This window comes from Mauremys mutica, unplaced genomic scaffold (assembly GCF_020497125.1).
Source record: "Mauremys mutica isolate MM-2020 ecotype Southern unplaced genomic scaffold, ASM2049712v1 Super-Scaffold_277, whole genome shotgun sequence".
Taxonomy (NCBI): domain Eukaryota; kingdom Metazoa; phylum Chordata; order Testudines; family Geoemydidae; genus Mauremys; species Mauremys mutica.
Window position 1 is genome coordinate 619,897 of NW_025423355.1, and position 25,504 is coordinate 645,400.

The window sequence follows — 25,504 nt, forward strand, 5'->3', positions numbered from 1 at the left end:
AGAAAGAAAGGTGCCAATTTAGATGAAAATTAAAATAATTCAGCGGATCACAGATTCCTGGAGTGGATTTCACTAGAAAGAAAGGTGCCAATTTAGATGAAAATTAAAATAATTCAGCGGATCACAGATTCCTGGAGTGGATTTCACTAGAAAGAAAGGTGCCAATTTAGATGAAAATTAAAAATAATTCAGCGGATCACAGATTCCTGGAGTGGATTTCACTAGAAAGAAAGGTGCCAATTTAGATGAAAATTAAAAATAATTCAGCGGATCACAGATTTCTGGAGTGGATTTTACTAGAAAGAAAGGTGCCAATTTAGATTAAAATTAAAATAATTCAGCGGATCACAGATTCCTGGAGTGGATTTTACTAGAAAGAAAGGTGCCAATTTAGATTAAAATTAAAATAACTCAGGGGATCACAGATTCCTGGAGTGGATTTCACTAGAAAGAAAGGTGCCAATTTAGATGAAAATTAAAATAATTCAGGGGATCACAGATTCCTGGAGTGGATTTCACTAGAAAGAAAGGTGCCAATTTAGATCTACTTACAATAATTCAGCGGATCGCAGATTCCTGGAGTGGATTTCACTAGAAAGAAAGGTGCCAATTTAGATTAAAATTAAAAATAATTCAGCGGATCACAGATTCCTGGAGTGGATTTTACTAGAAAGAAAGGTGCCAATTTAGATGAAAATTAAAATAATTCAGCGGATCACAGATTCCTGGAGTGGATTTCTCTAGAAAGAAAGGTGCCAATTTAGATCTACTTACAATAATTCAGCGGATCACAGATTCCTGGAGTGGATCACAGATTCCTGGAGTGGATTTCACTAGAAAGAAAGGTGCCAATTTAGATTAAAATTAAAAATAAGTCAGCGGATCACAGATTCCTGGAGTGGATTCCACTAGAAAGAAAGGTGCCAATTTAGATTAAAATTAAAATAATTCAGCGGATCACAGATTCCTGGAGTGGATTTCACTAGAAAGAAAGGTGCCAATTTAGATGAAAATTAAAATAATTCAGCGGATCACAGATTCCTGGAGTGGATTTCTCTAGAAAGAAAGGTGCCAATTTAGATCTACTTACAATAATTCAGCGGATCGCAGATTCCTGGAGTGGATTTCACTAGAAAGAAAGGTGCCAATTTAGATGAAAATTAAAATAATTCAGCGGATCACAGATTCCTGGAGTGGATTTCTCTAGAAAGAAAGGTGCCAATTTAGATCTACTTACAATAATTCAGCGGATCACAGATTCCTGGAGTGGATCACAGATTCCTGGAGTGGATTTCACTAGAAAGAAAGGTGCCAATTTAGATTAAAATTAAAAATAAGTCAGCGGATCACAGATTCCTGGAGTGGATTCCACTAGAAAGAAAGGTGCCAATTTAGATTAAAATTAAAATAATTCAGCGGATCACAGATTCCTGGAGTGGATTTCACTAGAAAGAAAGGTGCCAATTTAGATGAAAATTAAAATAATTCAGCGGATCACAGATTCCTGGAGTGGATTTCTCTAGAAAGAAAGGTGCCAATTTAGATCTACTTACAATAATTCAGCGGATCGCAGATTCCTGGAGTGGATCACAGATTCCTGGAGTGGATTTCACTAGAAAGAAAGGTGCCAATTTAGATTAAAATTAAAATAATTCAGCGGATCACAGATTCCTGGAGTGGATTTCACTAGAAAGAAAGGTGCCAATTTAGATCTACTTACAATAATTCAGCGGATCACAGATTCCTGGAGTGGATTCCACTAGAATGAAAGGTGCCAATTTAGATTAAAATTAAAAATAATTCAGCGGATCACAGATTTCTGGAGTGGATTTCACTAGAAAGAAAGGTGCCAATTTAGATGAAAATTAACAGAATTCAGCGGATCACAGATTCCTGGCATCAATGTCACTAGAAAGAAAGGTGCCAGTTTAGATCTACTTAAAATAATTCAGCGGATCACGGCTTCTCCGAGTCCATCTCATTAGCACGAAATGTGCACCTTTAAGTTGAATTGAAAAACTATTGAGACAAATCGCTGCTATTTCGGGCCAGTGTCACTCAAATGCACAAATTTAGATGTACAGGAATTGAGATGAAAACCCGAGTCTTTGCGTCAATTTCACTGGAAGGAAATGAACGCGTTTCGTTTTAATTTCACTGTTTTTGGGGACGGGGGAGTCAATTTCACTTCAAATTGAGTTTTACTGGAAAGAAAGTATTTTTTGGTAAGTTTTTTGCAGTTTTGATGGCGGGGGGGGAATCTATTTTTACAGTGAAATAATTAAAAAAATGTACGTTGATCACAACCCCTTTGTTGGGGTGCCACAGGGTGATTTGGGTAAAAAAAAAGTTGATTGTAACTGGATCCCAGCAGCAGCACTGGGAATAGGACCCAGGAGTCCGGGCCCAGTCCAGCTGCTGGGTCAGGCTTCACAGGAAACGGCTCCAAAATAGTTCCTCCCCAGCTCTGATAATATTTCAAGCGCAATCCCCCCGGTGATACAGATGACAAGAAAGATGAATGGGAGTGGAGCGGGTTTTGAAGGATCCCTATGCTTAAACGATGTGTACTGATATTTCTGTACACGCCTAGCAGTCCCCATCATGCCCCCCTGCCTGCGCTAGGGGCTGTACAAACAGAACAAAACTTACGACCTATGTGAAATTAATCAAGATAAGACTTTCTACTTTGTCGGTGCCGATCTTGCCACCACGGCTATATCGCTTTAGATTTCACAGTAACACCACCTCACTCTCATCAGCAGCTCTCCAGTGGCTTTTCCACATTCTCGCTCTGTAGCAGATGGGGAAACTGAGGCAGGGATTGGTGGAGCAGCTTTACCCAAGGTCACCCAGTGGCCAAGGCAGGAATAGAACCCAGGTCAGTCCTGACTCACCTCTACAGCGCTCTACAAGGCTCCTGAGTACGTAACACATCAAAATCCCAGTGGCTTCGAATACTCTGCCAGCTGATCTTCCTGTCTGGTGTCCTGCTGTGGCCATCCTCTGAGGCTGCTGAGAAAGACTTAAACTAAAAAAAAATCCCAGATATATCTGGCCAATTGTGCATTGGAGAAACATTCCTTCCTGACCACTGCTGGTGGCCAGCTGAAGGCCTGAAGCATGAAATTGGATTGGAGTTATTCTCTTCATGCACCAGTTTAACTGTATACAAATGGAGCTGCCAAAAGTCAAGCACCTGTGAGACGATTAGGGGCCTTTTCTGGAGGTCCAGCAGGAACAGATTTTTCTTTAGAAACGGAAACAAATCAATGTCCTTTTCTCCGCAGTGTTGGCGGGGGGAATGGATTTTCCCCATCCTTCAAGAGGCTCAAATTTCCCCCCAGCTCGAATCCGGACCAAAAAAAAAGTCAAATATTTGCAGACCAAAAACGTTTTTTTTCCCATTTCAGATCAGTTGAAGTGTTTTGTTCCAAAATAAACAAACACAAACCCCAACCTTTTGAAATGTTCGATTTGGATTTTGAAGTTCTTCTCTTCTTTACGCTTTTTTTTTTCCTTTGCTCAGCTCATGTAAATTTGGAAACGAAAAAGTCACATCCAATGGGAAACCATCTGGATTTTTTTTTTTGCTTGTTCTGAAAAAAACGTCGAAACGAAACACTTGGGCAATTCTTCCTCAACATTTTTTTTGAAGCAGGAAATTCATCGAACGCGACCCTATTGTGGGACCAGTTTGGGAATTGAGAAATCAGTATTTTTTGAGCAACCCCGCCTGATGCGTTGAACAATTCCTAAGAGGATCCATCTACCCCTCATAGACTGCAGCCTTGTTCCCGAAGCGTTGAAGGCCGAGCGACGGATCTCCGCAATGTTCTTCAGAACCTCAGAAAAAAGCAAGTCTCCAGATGTTATAGTTACTGTGACGAAGTGGGGTTTTCGTCACCTCGTTATGTTGCATGCGGGTCTTACTGTCCTGTATGAATACGGTGCGTGCCTCAGTTTCCCTGTGCATTGCCTAGGTGGTGGGAATTGGGTGTCTGATTTCTGCCGAGGCCTTCAGGGGCAGGACTCCCCAAGATGGACTTGGCTGAAAGTCACTGGTTTCTGTGCTAAGTTCTGTTCTCCGCCGTGTCCCAGCCGACTAACAAACCCCCGGTTTTACCGGCTGGCTGAGAGTCGCGTCTGGCTGCGGAGTTGGGGGGCAGGGACACGCGGGGGGACGGGGATGCTGGATGCCCTGAGGTCAGACCCAGGAAGGTGGAAGTTCCTTGCCCCGGAGCCAGTCTGCTCCCAGAGAGGAGGCTCCCCCAGAGTCCTGCCTGGCTCCGTAGGGAGCAGATCCGGAGCATCGCCCCGGTGACTCTGTCACAGTTACAGAGAAAACCTTCAAATTGCGTCCTGAGCATCAGCAACGCTGCCTGAGTCTGCTCAGCGCCCGAGCCCAATGCTAAGAGAGCGGGGAGCTGCCTCAAATGTAACCGGTGCAGAGACGTCAGCCACAGGCGTGTACGGGCTGTGATGCTGTAGGACATAGAATCATAGAATCATAGAATCTCAGGGTTGGAAGGGATCTCAGGAGGTATCTAGTCCAACCCCCTGCTCAAAGCAGGACCAAACCCAACTAAATCATCCCAGCCAGGGCTTTGTCAAGCCTGACCTTAAAAACTTCTAAGGATGGAGATTCCACTACCTCCCTAGGGAACCCATCCCAGTGCTTCACCACCCTCCTAGGGAAATAGCGTTTCCTAATATCCACCCTAGACCTGCCCCACTGCAACTTGAGACCATTGCTCCTTGTTCTGTCATCTTCTACCACTGAGAACAGTCTAGATCCATCCTCTTTGGAACCCCCTTTCAGGTAGTTGAAGGCAGCTATCAAATCCCCCCTCACTCTTCTCTTCTACAGACTAAACAATCCCAGTTCCCTCGGCCTCTCCTCATAAATCATGTGCTCCAGCCCCCTCATCATTTTCGTTGCCCTCCGCTGGACTCTCTCCAATTTGTCCACATCCCTTCTGTAGTGCGGGGTCCAAAACTGGACGCAAAACTCCAGGTGAGGCCTCACCAGTGCCGAATCGAGGGGAATGATCACGTCCCTCGATCTGCTGGCAATGCTCCTACTTATACAGCCCAAAATGCCGTTGGCCTTCTTGGCAGCAAGGGCGCCCTGCTGACTCATATCCAGCTTCTCGTCCGCTGTAGCCCCCGGGTCCTTTTCTGCAGAACGGCTGCATGACCCAGCCAAGCTCTGGACGTGTTCCAGAGGGACTTTCAAGCCAGCAAACTCACCAATACTGCTAGGAAACCCGATAGACGGACTCTGAAGTCTTCGTGACCGTTTTACCATTTGACGTCTCTCTCCTTGTTTTCTTTATAATAAACCTTTCGTTTTAGGCACTAAAGGATCTGGCCGACCGCGTGGTGTTTTGGGTAAGATCCAGACCGATACTGACCTGGGGATGCGGCTGATCCGTCGGGGTCAGGAGAACATTTTGTATGTGGGAGCAGAGGTTTTTTTTAATGACCTCTCACTGGACTGGCCCTAGGCGCTGACTGGGAGCCAGAGAACTCGAATGCAGTAAGATCACCGGGCGAGTTCTCTTTTGCTTCTCGATAAGCCGCGCGGGGGGATCAGAAGCACCGTCTGGGACGGGTTGGGGGATTTAACTTCAGTGTTACCCAGCGGTGGTGGGGGGGATCTGCGCTCCCTCCTGCAGCCTGCCCTGACCTTGGCACTTCCAGTGAGGCGTGCCCTGGGCACCCCGGGTCGCACGGGCCTGGATCCCAGGAGACGGGGGAGTAGGTGCTGGGAGTGTGAATACCAGTGCCCCTTACTCCCGACTCGCAGCCCCCTGCCAGCCCTGCGCCCCCCAGCTCTGCCAGTGCCCCTCACTCCCGACCCGCAGCCCCTGCCAGCCCAGCCCTGCCCCCACCAGCTCCGCTGGGGCCCCTCACTCCCGACTCGCAGCCCCTGCCCCCCCAGCTCTGCCGGTGCCCCTCACTCCCGACCCGCAGCCCCTGCCCCCCCAGCTCTGCCGGTGCCCCTCACTCCCGACTCGCAGCCCCTGCCCCCCCAGCTCTGCCGGTGCCCCTCACTCCCGACTCGCAGCCCCCTGCCAGCCCAGCCCTGCGCCCCCCAGCTCTGCTGGTGCCCCTCACTCCCGACTGGCAGCCCCCTGCCATCCCTGCGCCCCCCCAGCTCTGCCGGTGCCCCTCACTCCCGACTCGCTGCCCCCTGCCAGCCCTGCAGCCCCCAGCTCTGCCGGTGCCCCTCACTCCCGACCCGCAGCCCCTGCCAGCCCAGCCCTGCGCCCCCCAGCTCTGCCGGTGCCCCTCACTCCCGACTCGCAGCCCCCTGCCAGCCCAACCCTGCCCCCCCCAGCTCTGCCGGTGCCCCTCACTCCCGACTCGCAGCCCCCTGCCAGCCCTGCGCCCCCCAGCTCTGCCGGTGCCCCTCACTCCCGACCCGCAGCCCCCTGCCAGCCCATCCCTGCCCCCCCCCAGCTCTGCCGGTGCCCCTCACTCCTGACCCGCAGCCCCCTGCCAGCCCAGCCCTGCCCCCCACAGCTCTGCCGGTGCCCTTCACTCCCGACCCGCACCCCCTGCCAGCCCAGCCCTGCGCCCCCCAGCTCTGCCGGTGCCCCTCACTCCCGACCCGCAGCCCCCTGCCAGCACAGCCCTGCGCCCCCCAGCTCTGCCAGTGCCCCTCACTCCCGACTCGCAGCCCCCTGCCAGCCCAGCCCTGCGCCCCCCAGCTCTGCCGGTGCCCCTCACTCCCGACCCGCAGCCCCTGCCAGCCCGGCCCTGCCCCCCAGCTCTGCTGGTGCCCCTCACTCCCGACTTGCAGCCCCTGCCAGCCCAGCCCTGCGCCCCCCAGCTCTGCCGGTGCCCCTCACTCCCGACCCACAGCCCCCTACTGTTCCAGCCTGGGCTCCCCCACCCCCAGCTCTGCTGGTGCCCCTCACTCCCAACCCGCAGCCCCTGCTAGCCCAGCCCTGGGCTCCCCCCAGCTCTGCTGGTGCCCCTCACTCCTGCCTTACAACACCCCAGTAGCCCAGCCAGTCTCCTGCCCTGGCCCCTGCTGCCAGATTGGGGCCCCATGTCCCATTCCCCACTCCCCCAGGCCGGCTGGTCTCTCTTCTTCTTGTCCAGAGCCCCACTGGGAAATCCCTGAGTTTCATTTCAGGAGAAGAGGAACGGGGAAAATTCCCCCTCCGGCTGGGCCTTGGCTCCGCTCTGCAGTGGGATCGGCCGTCCCCAGCTCTGAGAGAGACATTTCCCAGCAACAGGAAGAACAAGAGGAGTGCAGAGCCGGAACCGGCCTGAAGAAAGAGGCTGTGGGGCCAGCACTGGGCGGGGGGGGAAATGTACCTGCCCCCCATCCCGTCTCCTTGGGGAGCTGCAGTCATCCCCGCTGTGCTACTGAGAGGGGAGTGGAACCCAGGAGTCCTGGCTCCCAGCCCCCCCTGCTCTAACCCACCAGCCCCCACTCCCCTCCCAGAGCCGGGAAGAGAACCCAGGAGTCCTGGCTCCCAGCCCCCCTGCTCTAACCACCAGTCCCTCACTGCCCTCCGAGAGCCGGGGAGAGAACCCAGGAGTCCTGGCTCCCAGCCCCACCTGCTCTAACCCACTACCCCCACTGCCCTCCCAGAGCCGGGGAGAGAACCCAGGAGTCCCGCCTCCCAGTCCCCCCTGCTCTAACCCACCAGCCCCCACTCCCCTCCCAGAGCCAGGGAGAGAACCCAGGAGTCCCGGCTCCCAGCCCCCCCTGCTCTAACCCACCAGCCCCCACTCCCCTCCCAGAGCCAGGGAGAGAACCCAGGAGTCCTGGCTCCCAGCCCCCCCTGCTCTAACCCACCAGCCCCCACTCCCCTCCCAGAGCCAGGGAGAGAACCCAGGAGTCCCGGCTCCCAGCCCCCCCTGCTCTAACCCACCAGCCCCCACTCCCCTCCCAGAGCCAGGGAGAGAACCCAGGAATCCTGGCTCCCAGCCCTCCCTGCTCTGACCACCAGCCCCCACTCCCCTCCCAGAGCCGGGGAGAGAACCCAGGAGTCCTGGCTCCCAGCCCCCCCTGCTCTAACCATTAGCCCCCATTCCCCTCCCAGAGCTGGGGAGAGAACCCAGGAGTCCGGGCTCCCAGCCCCCCCTGCTCTAACCCACCATCCCCGACTCCCCTCCCAGAGCTGGGGAGAGAACCCAGGAGTCCTGGCCCTGCCTGCACTAGTGTGGTCTGGCAAGGAGTCCCTGGGGCTGCAGACCCCATGCCCTGTCCGGCCCCAGGCCCTGGCTCAGAAATCGGAAACGGAAACCCTGCCTCGGGAGTAGGTTTGGAGGTTGTGGGGTCTCTGGGGGGACTAGAGTGAGGGGGAGGGGCAGCAGGCAAGGGGACGGGGTGACTGGCCCCCCACAGAGACAAACACACCGAGATCGGTCGCACACACACAGATCCACAAACACACACCGATAGTACAGACACATACAGACGTCCCCCCGCCCCGCAGCACACACCAGACCCGGAGACTCACAAACACCCCACGAAATTGCACCCACCGACACAGACCCACCAACACACAGCTCTCTCCGTCACACAGAGACACGCCCACGGGGCTCAGGCGACCCACAGATCTCACACACACACACACACACGCTTGCACCCCCTTCCCGCTTGGGGTCACCTGCAGATTTTCGACGCCTACGCCCCACTCCATTATCCAAGTCAGTCGTGAAAATACTGAATCGTCCCGGAGCCAGGACTGACCCCTGCCGTATCCTGCTAGATTTGCCTTCCCAGTCCGACAGCGATCAATTGATAACTGCTCTTCGAGTCCGGTCTTTCAGCCGGTCATGCACCCACCTTACATTGATTTCATCCCTCCCATGTTCCCCGGGTTCGCTTCCGACAACGTCCCGTCTCTCTCATGTCTACTGCTCCCCCATCTACTAGGGGGTTGGCTCTGTCAAAGGATCACCCGCAGATCTCAGTCGAACTTTTCCCCACAGCATCCTCATGGTCAGCTGATTATCCCCCCCACGCTCCCGCAAATCCTTTTCCGAGTACCTGCTTCTCTGGAGAGGGTCCCCCGGCTGGCAAATCAGGCCTGCGTTCGTCTTGACGACGGGTTGGGCTGGGTTGAGAGCACGATCAAATGTGCTGACCGGTATCCGTCCGTCTGTGGTCTGGTACGTAGATCGGAAGCGATTTGGACAGCACCGAGCGCAGGGGCCCTACAGTAACAGAAATAATCCATAATAAATAAGAATAATCAATTATCCAGAGAGGGGGTTGATGCTTCCTCAACAACTGCACTTGGGAAGCATCACACTAGGTTATAACACCCACTCGGGGGCTGTAAATGGGTTACCTCTGTAATGCCACTGTTGAGGGAGGGAATGGGGTAACCCTATGGGCTAGTGGCGAAGGACTTAGAACCATAGAAGATCAGGGTTGGAAGGGACCTCAGGAGGTGTCTAGTCCAACCCCCTGCTCAAAGCAGGACCAACCCCAACTAAATCATCCCAGCCAGGGCTTTGTCAAGCCGGGCCTTAAAAACCTCTAAGGAAGGAGATTCCACCACCTCCCTAGGGAACCCGTTCCAGTGCTTCACCACCCTCCTAGGGAAATAGTGTTTCCTAATATCCAACCTAGACCTCCCCCACTGCAACCTGAGACCATTGCTCCTTGTTCTGTCATCTTCTACCACTGAGACCAGCCAAGCTCCATCCTCTTTGGAACCCCCTTCAGGTAGCTGAAGGCTGCTATCAAATCCCCCCTCATTCTTCTCATCTGCAGGCTAAACAATCTCAGTTCCCTCAGCCTCTCCTCGTAAGTCATGTGCTCCAGCCCCCTAATCATTTTCGTTGCCCTCCGCTGGACTCTCTCCAATTTGTCCACATCCCTTCTGTAGTGGGGGGCTCAAAACTGGACGCAAAACTCCAGGTGTGGCCTCACCAGTGCCGAATAGAGGAGAATAATCACTTCCCTCTATCTGCTGGCAATGCCCCTACTAATGCAGCCCAATATGCTGTTAGCCTTCTTGGCAACAAGGGCCCACTGCTGACTCATATCCCGCTTCTCATCCACTGTAACCCCCGGGTCCTTTTCTGCAGAACTGTTGCTTAGCCAGTCGGTCCCCAGCCCTGCCACAAGCCTGCTGTGTGATCCCAGGCTAATCTCTGCCTCACTGTTCACTCTGATGTACAGCACGAGTCACTCCTGGAAAAGGTGGAACGAGAAGAGCACGAAATTCTCCCGCTAGTGATCGTCAGTTGCTCTATCCTCTCAGCCCCGGATTCGCCTCTCACACCGGTTTCACACCACAAATAAAAGAGGAATGTCTCTCTGGAATCTGTAAATGAAATTATATGAACCTGCTTCCTTTCTTCCTCATTGATCGGTAATTCAAAGGCACTGGTTGCAAAGTCCAATGGCGTAGAGCGGGGAGGTTTGACATTTTCCCATCAAAATGTGGCATTTGCAAAACATTTTGTTTAGATTCTGACCTCTTTTTTGCATGGGGGAGAGCTGGATTTTTTTTTCTCGCCAGCGCCATTATAAATCTGATATTTCAAACCTTCCGAGTATTGAAGTATAGTAGAACCTCGGAATTACGAACCCCAGAGTTACGAACTGACCGGTCAACCGCTCCCCTCGTTTGGAACTGGGGGGGAAAAATCAAGAAAAAAGCAGCATTTTTCTGCTGCATAGTAAAGTTTCAAAGCTGCATTAAGTCACTGTTCAGCTGTAAACTTTTGAAAAAACCACCAAAACGTTTTGTTCAGAGTTACAAACATTTCAGTTACGGACAAGCTCCATTCCTGCTTATGTGACCACTAGATGGCAGCAAGCCACTACAGAAATAATCTGTAGCTGAGTTATCGGCTTGGGGGCCAGGACTCCTGGGTTCTCTATCTGGCTCTGGGAGGGGAGTGGGGGCTGGTGGGTCAGAGCAGGGGGGCTGGGAGCCCGGACTCCTGGGTTCTCTCCCTGGCTCTGGGAGTGGGGGCTGGTGGGTTAGAGCAGGGAGGTTGGGAGCCAGGACTCCTGGGTTCTCTCCCCGGCTCTGGGAGGGGAGTGGGGGCTGGTGGGTTAGAGCAGGGAGGTTGGGAGCCAGGACTCCTGGGTTCTCTCCCCAGCTATGGGAGGGGAGTGGGGGCTGGTGGGTCAGAGCAGGGGGGCTGGGAGCCCGGACTCCTGGGTTCTATCCCTGGCTCTGGGCAGGGAGTAGGATTGAAGGTCTTGGAACATTTTTCCCATCAAAATTTGGCAAATAAAATGTTTCACTCTGAAAATGTGTCAAAACGGGATTTTTTTCTTCTGGCAAAGAACAAATTATCGTGTCTGTCCCCTTGGGGTGGAAACTCTGGGTATTGGGCAATTGGCATTTTCTGACGAAAAGAAAGTTCCATGCCAAAAATTCCTGACCAAATCAAGTCAAAAAAAGAGACTCTGCTATTGGTAGCCATGGGATTTTGGAGGAGATTCCCCCCGTCACGGATCCGCAGGATCATTGTTTAAGCAGACACTTGGGAAGATCTCTTCAGTGTGCCAGACCCCCAAGGGTGTCCAACCCTTTCAAGAGCATCCACACGGCCTCTGCCCAGCGACTCGAAGCCTTTTCTGCTCCTCAGGGACACACACCTCGGCAGGGATTTGCAGTGACACCCGACAGACCTTCGGAACAGGGTCGGGTTTGCCAGTCAGCTGGAACGTGGCATCAGGAAGCCCTTCGGTTCGCACAGAAGAGCAAAAGATAAGACCGAGTCCGTCCTGCCCAGTGCCAGGGCTCCGTCGACATTACCTCCCCTGCCTTGTCTCTCTCTCATCCTGGGACCAACATGGCTACAAACGTCCTAAAACCAATGGAAATCAGACGCCTATTGCCACTGGCCTTACAATCTGAGCTCTCTCCTAGGTCACGGGCCAGGAGGCTGCGTTCGGAGCAGTGGATAAGAATTGACATGCTAGAGCTTACCTAGCTGAAACAGCGGTAATATTGCCGGGACTGAGGGCGCGCCGTGCGCTTTAAGCTACTCGGGGTGGTGTTCAGGACTTCAGACATCAGAAGCTTAAGCAGCCGAAATCACGGTCGAAACCTTCAGATGGACGAAGGTTTTCTAGACCTTGGAAGTGTTGGAAGGAGGAGGTCTGGGATGGACCTAAGAAAGGAGCAGGCGCCTGCTGTGTTAATCTGGGTGTAAACGCTCCAGAGATCAGAATCAGCCCCATGTACTCCAGGAGTAACTCCACTGGTTGACACCCGCGTGAGAGGGGAATGGGCCCCAACTGATTCCAGTGGAATCACTCCCGATCGACACTGGAGTGAGAGGGGAACGGGACCCATGGGCTCCAGTGGAGTACTCCCGAACGACGCAGGGATGTGAACACATGAGGAATCAGCCCCAGTGATTCAGCCGGAGGAAGACACCAAAGGGACCGACAAAGACTGCCTCCATCAAGCAGTAGAGAAAACGCCTGGGACTTAATGATAGCGAGGATGCGCAAAGAGAGTCGCAGGATAGACAGGGCTAAGCATTTCCGGGAAGGCCGACGGAGGAGTCTCGGAATGCAAAAGCTAAGAATTCTTCGTGGGAATCACCATCAATGGGAAAAATATGTTCTTGGAAGAAAAAGGTTCGGGAGACTTGGAAGAGCAGCTGAGAACCTCTATGGAATGGGGTATTGAAAACTGTAGTATATCGCTTCTCGGCTCTCAATGAGCTAAGATGTGAAAAAAATTATCTAAGTTGTATCATTTTCCTGGTCCTGCAGGCTGCCTGGTGGGGTCTGTAGGGAAGCATACTCTCTAGGTCTAGCAGCGGTCAGTTTACAGTTTACAGTTTACAGCCAGCCGGCCTAGAAAAGTGAAGTGAATTTTCTCTTTTTTTGGGGGGGAGCAGCCTGTTTTGTCTCTCTCTGTTTTTGGTTCTTGCGTGTAAAGGTTCTGCATCGTAAACAATAAAGTCATGGCGTGTTGCAGTCTCCCGCAAGTCTCCAGAATTTTATCTTGGTTTTTTTTCTCTCCAACTTCTCTGCTTCTCCCTGAACATATTGTTCATAGACCAGGGAGAAGTAGTATTTTTATGAGCAAGATATGTGACTCGATTTCCCCTATCCACTTGGGACTGCTAGCCACTGGGTGCGAAAAGGTTAGTTTCTTCCTTGGGGTGGGGGAATGGGGTCAGAGTCCCAAGAGGCAGGCCTGAATTGGTACGAATTAAGTGTTCAGAACGGTCGATGAAGCAGAAAGGCAAGAGATGAAACCCAGGGGGCTGCAGGCAGGGGATCCCATCAGCAAGGACTCTGAGTGAAGACTAACCAAAGTTATTAGATCCTGGATTTCAGGTGACTAAAAATGCCAGCTTCTTTTGGAAGTCGGCCCTGAATCTCTGCAAATCCCTAAAGGACGAAGTCTCTGCTGGGGAGCCATGGGGACAAATGAGCTGCAGGGCCCAATCATAGAATTATAGAAGACTAGGGTTGGAAGGGACCTCAGGAGGTATCTAGTCCAACCCCCTGCTCAAAGCAGGACCAACCCCCAACTAAATCATCTCAGCCAGGGCTGGGGCTTAAAAAACTCTAAGGAAGGAGATTCCAGCACCTCCCTAGGGAACCCATTCCAGTGCTTCACCACCCTCCTAGTGAAATAGTGTTTCCTAATATCCCACCAGAGAGGCTGGACTAAGTTTGACACATGACAAAAAAGATTTGGGGGTCGTGTGGTGGATCATCAGCTGAACGTGAGCTCCCAGGGCAATGCTGTGGCCGAAAGAGCTAATGCAATCCTGGGACGTACAAACAGGAGACTCTCAAGTGGGAGCAGAGAGGAGATTTTTCCCCTCCGGATTTGGCATGGGTGCGACTGCTACTGAAATCCTGTGTCCAGTTCCGGTATCCACAGTTGAAGAAGGATGTTGGTGAGTTCCAGAGGGACCGGAGAAGAGCCACGAGAATGATTCCAGGACTAGAACTTGAGCCGGTTCGCTTTACAAAGAGAAGGGTTACCCTGGGATCACCCCTAGTCAGTACCTCCAGGGGGAGGAAGTTGATTTCAGTAGAGTAGGAATTAAGAGCCTTGGAGAATCTGGGCCAGTGATAGCGACCTCCTTGGTAAAGGGCTTTGAGATCTGCTGACGAAAAGAGCTAGACAAGAACTAGGGATTATTATTATTATCCAACCGTGTTGCTGTCACAAATTTCATCCCCGAGTAACTCTTTAAAGTAAACCTTGCTTCCTGAAAGGGGGAAGAGTGGGTACCGGACACTAGCTAAGATCAGAACCATGGTCTGAGCCCAGGTGTTTTCAAAACAGAACTGCGACATTTTGATGTCTGTGATTTTTAGTGGCGGGAGGGGGAGCTGTATTGCAGGAACTCTTTGCTCGAATGACCTCAAATTAGGATTACTAGACCTACCTGAGGTACAATAATTTTCAAGACAATCCAAGCTAGCCGGTGTGGATTTTAGGGCACACAGAAAAATCTGCTGTTAAAAGGAAGCTCATCTCAACCTTAACTGAAGATAACACTGATTATCATGAAGGTCCCCGTGTGACACTGTGGCCAAAAGGGCTTAAGGAGATTCTTGGATACGTAAGCAGGGGCAACTTGAGTAGGAGAGGACAGGTTCTATTACCTCTGTATTTGGCACCAGTGCGACCGCTGCTGGAATCATAGAAGATCAGGGTTGGAAGGGACCTCAGGAGGTCATCTAGTCCAACCCCCTGCTCAAAGCAGGACCAATCCCCAGACAGATTTTTACCCCAGTTCCCTAAATGGCCCCCCCAAGGATTGAGCTCACAGCCCTGGGTTTAGCAGGCCAATGCTCAAACCACTGAGCCATCCCTCCCTCAAGTTCTGGTGTCCACGGTTGAAGAAGGATATGAATGAATTGGAGACGGGTCAAGGAAGAGCCATGACAATGATTGAGGGACCGGAAAACATGCCCTATTGTGAGAGACTCCCGGAACACAATCGGTTTAGCTTCACAAAGCGAAGGTTAAGGGGTGACTTAATCCCAGGCTACAAGTACCTACACGCGGAAATACATTTGGTAACAGAAGGCACTTTAATCTAGCAGACAAAGGCCTAACAAGATCCGATGGCTGGAAGTTGGAAGGAGACAAATTCAGACTGGAAATAAGGTGTAAATTTTTAACAGCCAGGGGAATTAACCATTGGAACGACTGTGGTTGATTCGCCATCACTGGCGATTTTTCAATCAAGATTAGATGTTTTCCTGAAAGATCTTCTTTAGTTTAGCCAGGAACCAGTTTGGGGCAGCTTTATGCCTGTTATAGGAGGTCAGACTGGATGATCTGGCTTAGGATGTATGAAATAAAAAAAATAATAAAACAAATAAAAAAAAACACTCACAAATAAATCTTCTCAACGATTAACGTGTCCACTTACCCACTAGGTGGCAGAGATGAACTGAGTGAAGAAACATACTGATTTGATTCTGTTGTGCAGTACTTTGAAATAGAATGAGATAAGCGCCAAGATCCTCTAAAATATTCCTGTGTGTTTACCAATATAGATACATCTGATGTTTAGACACATGCTCAACTCCGCTAAGCCGTCGATTTCGCCCGATCCACCGCTAACACCGATTTTATGACACAATTCTGAGCTAGCTAGTCTTCAAATATGTCTAACGAAGTAAGCTCTACACAGTGAAGGGAACCATTCTATTCCACGAAATTAAAACGTTTAGCAAATGTTTGGGGTGCTTATATAGACAGCTAAATAAGATTCAAAATAGAAATGTGTGCGCCTTCCAAAAAAACACACAAATACATAAGAACGGCCGTACTGGGTCAGATCAATGGTCCACATAGCCCAGTATCCTGTCTTCCGACAGTGGCTATTGACAGATGCTTCCGAGGATATGCTACTAGGAAATCATCGTGCTTGAGAAATACGACTGTTAAACTCAAAAATAAACTCCTTTGAGCTACGAGATTCACTTTGAGTTTTGAGGAAACTCAGCCAAAGTTATCAAGTTACATGTAGTTTAAGAGCGTGGTAGGAAATGGCGTTTCGGTCCTGTGAACATCTGGGAGAGTTTGGAAAGCTTTCCAGTCCCAAATCAGGAGGGGGAATAAACAAACAAAAAAAAACCCACAAAAATTTTTTATGTTTTCACCAACTGAAAATCCCCCCTCCCTCCCACAAAAAAAAATTTAGTTCAGGTCAATCAAAACATTTTGTGTGTCATTTTCAAATGTTTCATGTCAGTTCCAACCATACTGGGGTTTTAAATTTTTTTGTCTTCTACTTAGCTAAACATTTCAAAAATAAAAAAACCAAACATTTCAAAGTGGAAAACACACAATTTTTGGTTTTGAAACATTCAGAATTTTTCAGAAATGTTTCACACCAAGAAATTTGTCCCAAACTGAGCATTGCCCACATAAGTTTGGTTTTGACATTTTCCAACGAAGAAACGTCATGTGCGGAAACATGTCTCACTGGCTCTCATGGTTTTGCCTGGAAACTATGGGGGAAAAAACCACCACAGAGCATTGTCATTTCCACCCAAAATTGTAAGTATCCCCAAACTCTGGGGGTAATTGATATGAACAGGAAAGTTCCCCATCTCAGAGCAATGGGCTTAGGCTCTCTGCAGACTCAGGCAGCATTGCTGCATCGAGTACGCTCAGGGCAGCTCCCCCCTCCTTAGAACTTTAGCACTAAACTCCCTGAAAACTTGGCTCAGGTACTAACACAACATGATTCAAGAAAGGATGGGACATTCATGTCAATAAGAATATCCCGAGTTCCAAAGTTGATTAGCATTCACTATTGTAAGAGCTCATACTCCTTATGCTGCCAGGTTTAAACCAATCTCTTCCTACAGGGATCAGAAGGGGATGTGAGGGACAGATTATCTCACTTCTGTCTACAGAGGGGTTCTTCCACCTTCCTCACAAGAACCTGAGACAACATGCTAGTCTAGATCCAGTATGGCATAGCCTATACTTTCCTAATGAACCTGCATTGCTGTTCCCAGGTATCCCCATATTACAGATTGGAAAATCTGAAACCAAGGCAAAAGATCAACATTTTGGGTGCCCCAAACCAGGCACTCAGGTGCACAACTAGCCCCATAGACAACTGGTCTGGTGTTCAGAGGCTGGTGGCTTCCATAGATTTCTGCTTACAGGCCCTAAATATGGATTTGAGGGTCTACCTTTAGACGTGAAAATTTGGGGAGTAGCTGTGTTGATGGAAAGTGGGTATAAAGATACCTTCCACTTCTGGTCCTGGGCTGCAGGCCCAACTACATACCAGCAGCCCCTGATAAAAGGGGTAGGAGCGGGCCCAGCTGGCTATTCTTAGACACTAGGCAGCTGAGAGAAGTTTGTTAAATATGTCATTTCTCTCCCTTTGAAACATCCTTCACACTCTTTAGCGCACAGCGTTGCTACCTGTGCTTATTTACTCATGGTTCGGAGGCCGCCCAAGATGATCTGAAATAGCCCAAATAACGCGACTATCCAGGCATGCTGCAAAAGACCTTTGTTGGGCAGGATCTCTAGAGACGGCTTCCTAGATGAAGGGGTAGGTAGCTGGCTGTCCAAGAAGCAATGATTTGAACACTGCTCAGATTTAATTTAATTACATGATTCATTATGCTAGGGTGCATCAGCGTGCCAGAAAGGCATCTTTCAGATTTGAAATCTAAAAACAAAATAAATATAGCCCAGGAACTGGGCTGGGGGCTTCCCATCCGGTGTTACAATCTATGCATCCATGTTAGAACGACAAGGGACCCAAGAGATCGAATTATTGCGGACGGCACACAGCTCCCTTTCCCTCTGCTTAGCCTCGGAGAGCTGAAATCCAACCACATCTGACCTAGTTACACTGCTCTTTTATGCACGTATCTTTTATGCCTGTCACACAGCGCTGCACGGGTGGATTTTAATAGCTTCGCTGAGGCTGTTTTCTGCTCGACTCCCATCCCTTCTGACACCTCTCTCTCAACCAGGGACAGCTGGCCAAGCTTCTGAGCACGAGGCACTTTTGAACATCTTAGAAGCGACTTTTCAGGAACCTAAGTAAGTCTCATTGAAAGTCAGTGAAATGTAGGCTCAGCTCTACAAAGGTATTTAAGCTCCTAAGTCATCAGTGATTTCAGTGGAAGTTAGAACACGCTGAATCTTGATTTAAAAAATGGTCAGTGAGAGAATCCACCACGGCCCCTGGTAAGTTGCTCCTATGGTTAACTGCTCTCTGAATTTGTCTAGCTTCAATTTCCAGCCATAGGAACATGTTGTTCTACCTTTCTCTACTTGATTGAAACACCCATTATTAAATATTGGTTCCCCACGTACATACTTACGGACTGATCAAGTCACCCCTGGTCCTTCTCTTTCTTAAATTATCTAGATCGGGGTCCCCAACGTGGCGCCTGACAAGCGGCATCATCGAGAGGTGTTGCCGCCGAAATTCGGCGGCATTTCGGCGGATGCTCGACCGCCGCCACAGTCCTTCGTCTGGCGCCCGCCAGACAAAAAGGTTGGGGACCACTGATCTAGACTGAACTCCTTGAATCTCTCATTCTAAGGCAGGTTTTCAAATCCTGTAATCGTTCTCATGGCTCGTCTCTGAACCTTCTCCAATTTATCAACATCCTTCAAAATACAGAGGTAAAATAACCTCTCTACGGTGCTTTTGGTTTACGTATCCTATTTACGCATCCAAGCACTACATTAGCCCTTTTGGTCACAGAGTTGCATTGGGAGCTCATGGTTCACCTAATTAACCATCACACTCCCCATATTTTTTTTTTTCCCCCCAGAGTCATTGCTTTCAAGGATAGTCCCCCACAACATGTAAATATATAGCTTTGTTCAGAAAACAGCCTCCTCTGTTACAAACAGGGGTGAAATGCAGCCAACCGGCCTGAGGCCCTTCTCTATGATGTCACCTTACAAAGCAGATCCAGGCACGAAAAATCTCCAGGAGAAGCTACAGAAGCAGTGGTTTCTTCCCTTGAGCTGGAAGGCAAATACCAGACATTTCAAGGGACTCTCCCTTGTTTGGGGCCTTTTTGACGAGAGAGCTTTGTGAAAGACGTGTTTTAATCCAGCTTCTGTGGGCTGTCTGGATGGTTTTTGTGGTCCCGATTGGGCTTGGAGTCTATGAATCCAACCTCACGTTTCAGGGCTTCAGCTGGTCACCTGCAAGGGCCAAGAACAGATTCCCCCCCCCCCCCACGCGCTGTGTGTTTGCAATCTCCCCTGCTCCCCCCCGAAACATCAACAATTGACCACAGCAGGAGACAGGACAGTGCTCCGAGCTTGTTCAGAGAATCCTCTCTCTGGATGCCTGGCTGCTGCGTCTTGCTCACATGCGGGTCTGATTAATTGACAGATATGGGGATGGGAAGGAATTTCCTCACAGATCAAATAGGCAGGGATTTTGTACATGTGTGTGGGTGGGGAGGGGGGCAGGGAACTCATCTTCCTCTACGGCATGGATCACCAGTCAATTCCCTGCCATTGCGGGGGACCCAGGCTTGGCACCTGGCTCTCTCCTGTTCTCTGCCAGTTTAGCATCCTGAGGGCTGACATGCTTTGGTCTAACTGAAACCATGAGGCTCAACGTAGCAGTATCTGGGTGAAATTGACCAGCCCGTGCTCCGCAGAAGGTCAGACGAGATGATCTGACAGCACCTTGCAGCCTTAAACCCACTTACACCTCCTTTGGGAAAGGCACAGATGGAAAAAAAATCCACTTCACAAGCTCCCCAAACTGGGTCGGTCTTAAAAAAAAGGAAAGTCCACCCACTTCTGTTTATTTTTACTCTAGATTTCTTTCCTGTCAGGCACAAACCGCAAGCAACTACAGTCAATTAAGAGCCACACAGAGGCCCATCAGCAAGACAGGGGGTCTTTAGGGACTGGCCACGTTCCAATCTGACTGGCTGGCGTCTCTCATTTTCCCCTTATTTACTGCCACCAAGAAACTCTACTCGAGGCTCAGTGTCACATCCTAGGTGACAAAGGAGAAGAGCACGTCCGGGAGGGTGTAGGCTGTGAGGCAATGCCCTCTTCGTGATCTGAAAGTCACATGCCAAAAGATCGTTTTAAGATCAGAGGAAGCATGAGTCAACGGAGCTGCTGGCAGGGAGTCAAGCTTAGCCAGGGATCATACATGGCTAGTGACTATAGATGCCAAACCATCACTACGAGGGCAGGGTGACATTTTTCAGCTGAGATTTTTGGCCAAAGAAAGGTCGAGATTCTAAATGACTTTGTTTCAAACTGTACTTCAAGTTTGATTTTTGTGATTTAGCAATTCAAAGTGTTACATTGTGGGTTAAATTCAACCTTTGCTGCGACGTGACTTTTTTTCCTCCACTGTTCAGTTCACCGGAGTTCCAAAAAATTCTCGTTTCTACCCAAAATGACCCCCCCCATCATTTTTTTTAGAACAGACAGAAAACAAAACAGTTATTTGCACAATTCTAGTTCTGACTATTTTAATTAGTGTCCTCTTTATAACCCTGCCCTGAAGCGGGGTACCCCAGGTTGCCACGGATCGAGTTTTCTTCTGGAGGAGAGGCCAACCAACGGAGATGTGGTGATCCAGATTAAATCAAGAGTGGATGTTTTTTCCTAAGCGATTCTACTCTAGCTTAAACAGGAGATAATTCAGGGAAGCTCTCTGGCCTGTGTTATGCAGATCAGACTAGAGGATCACAGAGGGCTTAGAATCCATTAAATTTTGCATGATAAACAGCTGGTCCTTAATGAGAGTTGTTAGTCACCAAAATCTTAGTCATATCCTCTCCCCTAGGCCAGGCAGAGATAGGTAGTTCCGGCGTGCGATGGTGCAGCCGAATCCACGTGGAGTTTAAAGGGCCCATTTTAAAGCGCTGTCGGTGGTAGGAAATGAAAACCTGAAGTCATCGAATATCAGGGTTGGAAGGGACCCCAGGAGGTCATCTAGTCCAACCCCCTGCTCAAAGCAGGACCAATTCCCAAGTCCTGAGTAGGGGACAAAATTGAGGCACCTCGGCAGAACACGGGTGCAGAGAACAATCAGAGGGGCTCAGGGAGTGGGACAGAAAGAGCAGAGGCAGCTGAGAGAGTTAGACACCATTTCTGTGCCACCTAGATAAAAGTGTTGGGTCTACAGAGCTGCACACTGTCTTAAAACTACACAGAAGTAGGAGCAGGCCATACGGTAACGAGGATGACTCTCCTAGGAGGTTGTTTTGCCAGGGGCTAGCAGCAGAGAGATGCCTCAAATCAATGCGAGTACCCTTCACATTTGAGGTTACGCACTATTCAGGAGAAGGCAGGACTCTGGCTCTGCAACAGGGCTTAAAAGAGAACCACCTCTTGCTCTAACCACTACAGATCATTCCCTAAGCCAGCGCCAGGGATAGAAAGAGTCCCGACTCCCTGTCCTGATTATTGAACCTCCCTTCCATGTAACAGCAATGTGGTCTGCTGATGACCCTTCCCCTAGGCACCACCTCCCTGCTGGAAAGGAGATCAAGGCAACCTAATGAGCGTGGACATCTCAGGTTTTATTAACATTAAATATAAGTTACAATAGTCAAATATTAAAGACAACAGACGCAGACATTCCCTATTTCAACCCCTTCCATATTTAAAGTCATTTCACAGAAATGCTACAATAGCAGAGAGCACCAAGAAGCCAGCCTCTTCGCCTGAAACCCTCGCCTCATGCAATATAGTCCCACGCTGCACTGCAGAACTGGGGCCAGACAGGAATTCGGCCTGCAGATCGGGCCGCTAACTTGTGCAATGGTAAAGGATAAGGGTCGGCAGAGAATTTGGCGGCACCACCACCACAGCAATAGGCTTTTCATTGGGATTCGCCGAGAAAGAGGTCCTGGGTTTGAGGGGGTATTTTTAACTAGATCGTTAGCATGCAGACTTAACCTTGTCTGAATCCGTTAATACTCGAGGCTCAGGTTTTGCCCGTACAGGACTTTTCACCAGAGATATTTACAATATCTGCTGGTAGGTAGGTAGGTCAGTGGCATCGCTGGCTGGAGAGTGGAAGAGCCAGACACGTAGGCATTTCAGGGGCTGCAGATGTCAGGACCAGACAAGCTGTTGGCTGAACAGTTTGGAGGCTGGCAGCCCACCAGGCCTCATGGTGACAGGTGGTCAGAGATCTCCAGGAATGGACACCTCTGCCAACTGCTCCTGATTCAACCCGACAGCCCCCCGTCAAGTCTCCCTGCTTCAACGGAGACGAGCAGTGATGAGTCAAGGCCGCAGGCGATCACATCAATCCCGGGTGCCTCGCGAATCTCTCTCCGCAGGTTAATGAGAACCAGGAACTCTAGCTCCAGTGCTACGGTAGAGTCCCATAGAGCTGATGGAGTCTGATGAGACCGGACAGTTTGTCAGTAACTACCTGCCCGGAGGGGAAGCGCAACCAGCACTGCGGAGGGGAAGAGCTGGTTTCTCCCGAGAGTCTTCAAAGCCTTTTGACGAACAGCCAGCCCCAGCTCTTGGGGCCTCACATGATGTAGCAGGTCATGAGGGCGAGGTCCTTCATCTCTGGACCGTAGGCTGCGGGAGAGAGTCACAGAGCCGTGAGTGCAGGCAGAGCCGTAACTACACAAGCGATGATGTCAGCCACCCCACTCCCCGGCCCACGCAACCCAGCCGGGCAAATATTTACCAATGAAATGCCGCTGCTTGAGGATTTCCTGTCCCCGCGTTGGAGAGGGGAACAGAGCAGAAAGGAGGGACGGGTAATGATGATGCCCGATCTCCTGCCCCACTTGCCTCCAAGAGCCCCCCACCCCCACTCTAACCCACTAGACCCCACTTCCTTCCCAGAGCCGGGGAGAGAACCCAGGAGTCCTGGCTCCCAGCCCCCCCTGCTCTGACCCACCAGCCCCCACTCCCCACCCAGAGCCAGGGAGAGAACCCAGGAGTCCTGGCTCCCAGCCCCCCCTGCTCTGACCCACCAGCCCCCACTCCCCACCCAGAGCCAGGGAGAGAACCCAGGAGTCCTGGCTCCCAGCCCCCCCTGCTCTAACCCACCAGCCCCCACTCCCTTCCCAGAGCCGGGGAGAGAACCCAGGAGTCCAGGCTCCCAGCCCCCCCCGCTCTGACCCACCAGCCCCCATTCCCCTCCCAGAGCCGGGGAGAGAACCCAGGAGTCCGGGCTCCCAGCTCACTCTCACACCCCCACTCTAATCACTAGATCCCACTCTTCCCAGGGCCAAGGACAAGGGGTGACGTCACCCCCATAACAGATGACATCACCAAGGAGGGGGATGACATCACCCACCTAGGGGTGAGGGGTCACATGCTGGGGGGGTGAGCTGACGTCACCCCCAAGGGAGGGCATGATGTGGGAGACGTCAAGTCACTCCCTCCCCCCCCATCAGGCCCCCCAGAGATGGTGGGGGGCGCGCTGAGGGGGGGGGTGATGTGACGCCTCCCCCCGCCCCCATTGGCTAAGTGACGTCAGGCTCCCTCCCCTCAGAGCCTGCCCTTGGCCAAAGTGGGAAGGACCCGGATGTAGGCGGCTAAGGCTCTGCGCCCTCCTCAGGCACCTGCGGCCCCGCCCCTCGGATAGGCAGCGCGCGCTCGAACCGTTAAGACGGGCGGGGGGGAGGGGGAGTTGAAGGAGCGCGCGAGGCGAGATACTCACGGTTGATTGGCTGCCGCTCCCGCGCGCTACTGCGGCGGCCGCCGCCGCCACTTAGGAACTTCTTCAGCGCCCGCCACAGCCGCGATTGGCCCGCCTCCTCCGGTACGTCATCGCCAGGCTCCTCCTCCTCCTCCGCTCCTTCCGGCCGGCCAATCCGCTTCCAGAGCTCGGGATCGACGGGGGGCAGGGCCAATCGGCGACGGCGGCAGCTACTGCTCCGCCTCCAAGTCCCCGCCTCCCCGCCCCTGCGGCGCACGCGCAGCGAGGTGGGGGTGCGGCAGAAGGGGCACGTGACCGCCTCCCAGCCCTGGTCGCGCGCCAGGCGGCAGAGGCAGGCGGTGCAGAGCGTGTGGCGGCAGGGGGCGGGGCGGCGCCAGGCGCCGTGCGCGGGCCCGAGGCGGCGCGGGGCGCGCGCCTGGCGGTCGTAGGGCAGGCAGCAGATGCCGCACTCCAGCTCGGCGGCGGCGCCCGCCTCCGCGTTCGCGTCCATGGCTCGCGTGTCCGCTGCCGGCCGCCGTACCCGGGTGGGGGGAAGGGGCCGCGCGCGCGCGCTCTCGGACTCGTTCTCTCGCCTAACGGCTTCCCCGCGCGGGCCGGCGGCGGTTATATAGCCGGCCTGGCCACGCCCCCTGCCTGGGGGGCGGGGCCCGCTCGCGGCCCGAACCCCGCCCCTTCCCGGACCCGCCGCGCGGGGGAACCCCGGACTCCTGGGTCCTCGCGGGGAGCCCGGACTCCTGGGTTCTCTGCGGGGGGGAACCCGGACTCCTGGGTTCTCTGGGGGGGGAGGGGAGCCCGGACTCCTGGGTTCTCTGCGGGGGAGTGTTGGATGGGAGCCCGGACTCCTGGGTTCTCTGGGGGGGGACCCCGGACTCCTGGGTTCTCTGGGGGGGGGAGCCCAGACTCCTGGGTTCTCTGCGGGGGGGAGCCCGGACTCCTGGGTTCTCTGCGGGGGGGAGGGCAGCCCGGACTCCTGGGTTCTCTGCGGGGGGGAGCCCGGACTCCTGGGTTCTCGGTGGGGGATGGGAGCCCAGACTCCTGGGTTCTCTGCGGGGGAGTGTTGGATGGGAGCCCGGACTCCTGGGTTCTTGGGTGGGGGGGGGGATGGGAGCCCGGACTCCTGGGTTCTCTGGGGGGGGGCGCCCGGACTCCTGGGTTCTCTGCGGGGGGGAGCCCGGACTCCTGGGTTCTCTCCGGGGGGGGGGGGAATGGGAGCCCGGACTCCTGGGTTCTCTGGGGGTGGGGGATGGGAACCCTGGACTCTGGGTTCTCTGGGGGTGGGGGATGGGAGCCCGGACTCCTGGGTTCTCAGGGGCGGGGGGGGGGGGGTCGGATGGGAGCCTGGACTCCTGGGTTCTCTCTGGGAGCCTGGACTGCGGGGTTCTGTCCCCGTCTCTGTGCCCTTGGGCCTGTCACAGTGTCACTTTCTCCCGCTGTAAAAGGAGGCTCAGAGCAGCCGACCGGAGGAGCTTGATTCGGGAAACCCCAGTGCGGCGCCTCCGGCTGCCGGGCCGAGAGGTTCCCCTAACCCTGGCTCTGCGCCCCCCGCCCCCCTCCGGCTAACAGCCTGTGTCCGTCCGTCCGAAACCCGTCGCTTCCCCCACGCCTCTGCCGGCCTCCTGTGCCTCCCCGCCGGAGAGAAATCATAAATAATCCCCCTCCGAGGGGACCGGCTCTCCGGCGGGGCTCGGGGTCTCCACCAAGTCTGGCTGGCCGGCCGCGTTTGCCGGAACGGCTCGGCCGCAGGCGCAGAAATACCAGCGCCCCCCCCCGTCTCTGCAGGACGCAGTCACTGTTTCTGCGCATCGCTGTCGTATGTAACGGTCCCGGTTAAAATCAGGGCCCCGGCGCTGCACGGACCCCGGCCGAGATTTGGGCC

The 25,504-nt window shown here is 52.6% G+C and overlaps 1 protein-coding gene across 3 annotated transcripts; it reads right to left on the reverse strand.

The window, feature by feature from the left end:
• Positions 1 to 1,296: 1,296 nt before the first annotated feature.
• On the reverse strand, positions 1,297 to 24,192 carry RNF227 (ring finger protein 227). Of its 3 annotated transcripts, XR_006576174.1 has the most exons (5): positions 23,629 to 24,192; positions 22,375 to 22,532; positions 9,023 to 9,189; positions 1,554 to 1,612; positions 1,297 to 1,445 (listed from the first exon to the last, which is right to left on the reverse strand). XR_006576174.1 is itself a non-coding variant. In XM_045001467.1 (2 exons), the coding sequence occupies exons 1-2, from the start codon at positions 24,116 to 24,118 to the stop codon at positions 22,480 to 22,482; spliced, it is 543 nt and encodes a 180-aa protein (XP_044857402.1). In that variant the 5' UTR covers positions 24,119 to 24,192; the 3' UTR covers positions 21,261 to 22,479. The 3 variants fall into 3 exon arrangements, 1 of the variants encoding a protein (XP_044857402.1); XR_006576175.1 differs by lacking the exons at positions 1,297 to 1,445; positions 1,554 to 1,612; positions 9,023 to 9,189; positions 23,629 to 24,192 and adding an exon at positions 22,645 to 22,765 and having other exon boundaries at positions 20,843 to 22,532; XM_045001467.1 differs by lacking the exons at positions 1,297 to 1,445; positions 1,554 to 1,612; positions 9,023 to 9,189 and having other exon boundaries at positions 21,261 to 22,532.
• Positions 24,193 to 25,504: the final 1,312 nt, after the last annotated feature.

Excerpts from the sequence above, each read along its gene's own strand:
- RNF227 (XM_045001467.1), bottom strand. The coding sequence starts at position 24,118 with ATGGACGCGAACGCGGAGGCGGGCGCCGCCGCCGAGCTGGAGTGCGGC. Across the intron at positions 22,533-23,628 it reads GGAGCGGCAGCCAATCAACC|CCTACGGTCCAGAGATGAAG; the intron begins GTGAGTATCTCG and ends TCTCTCCCGCAG.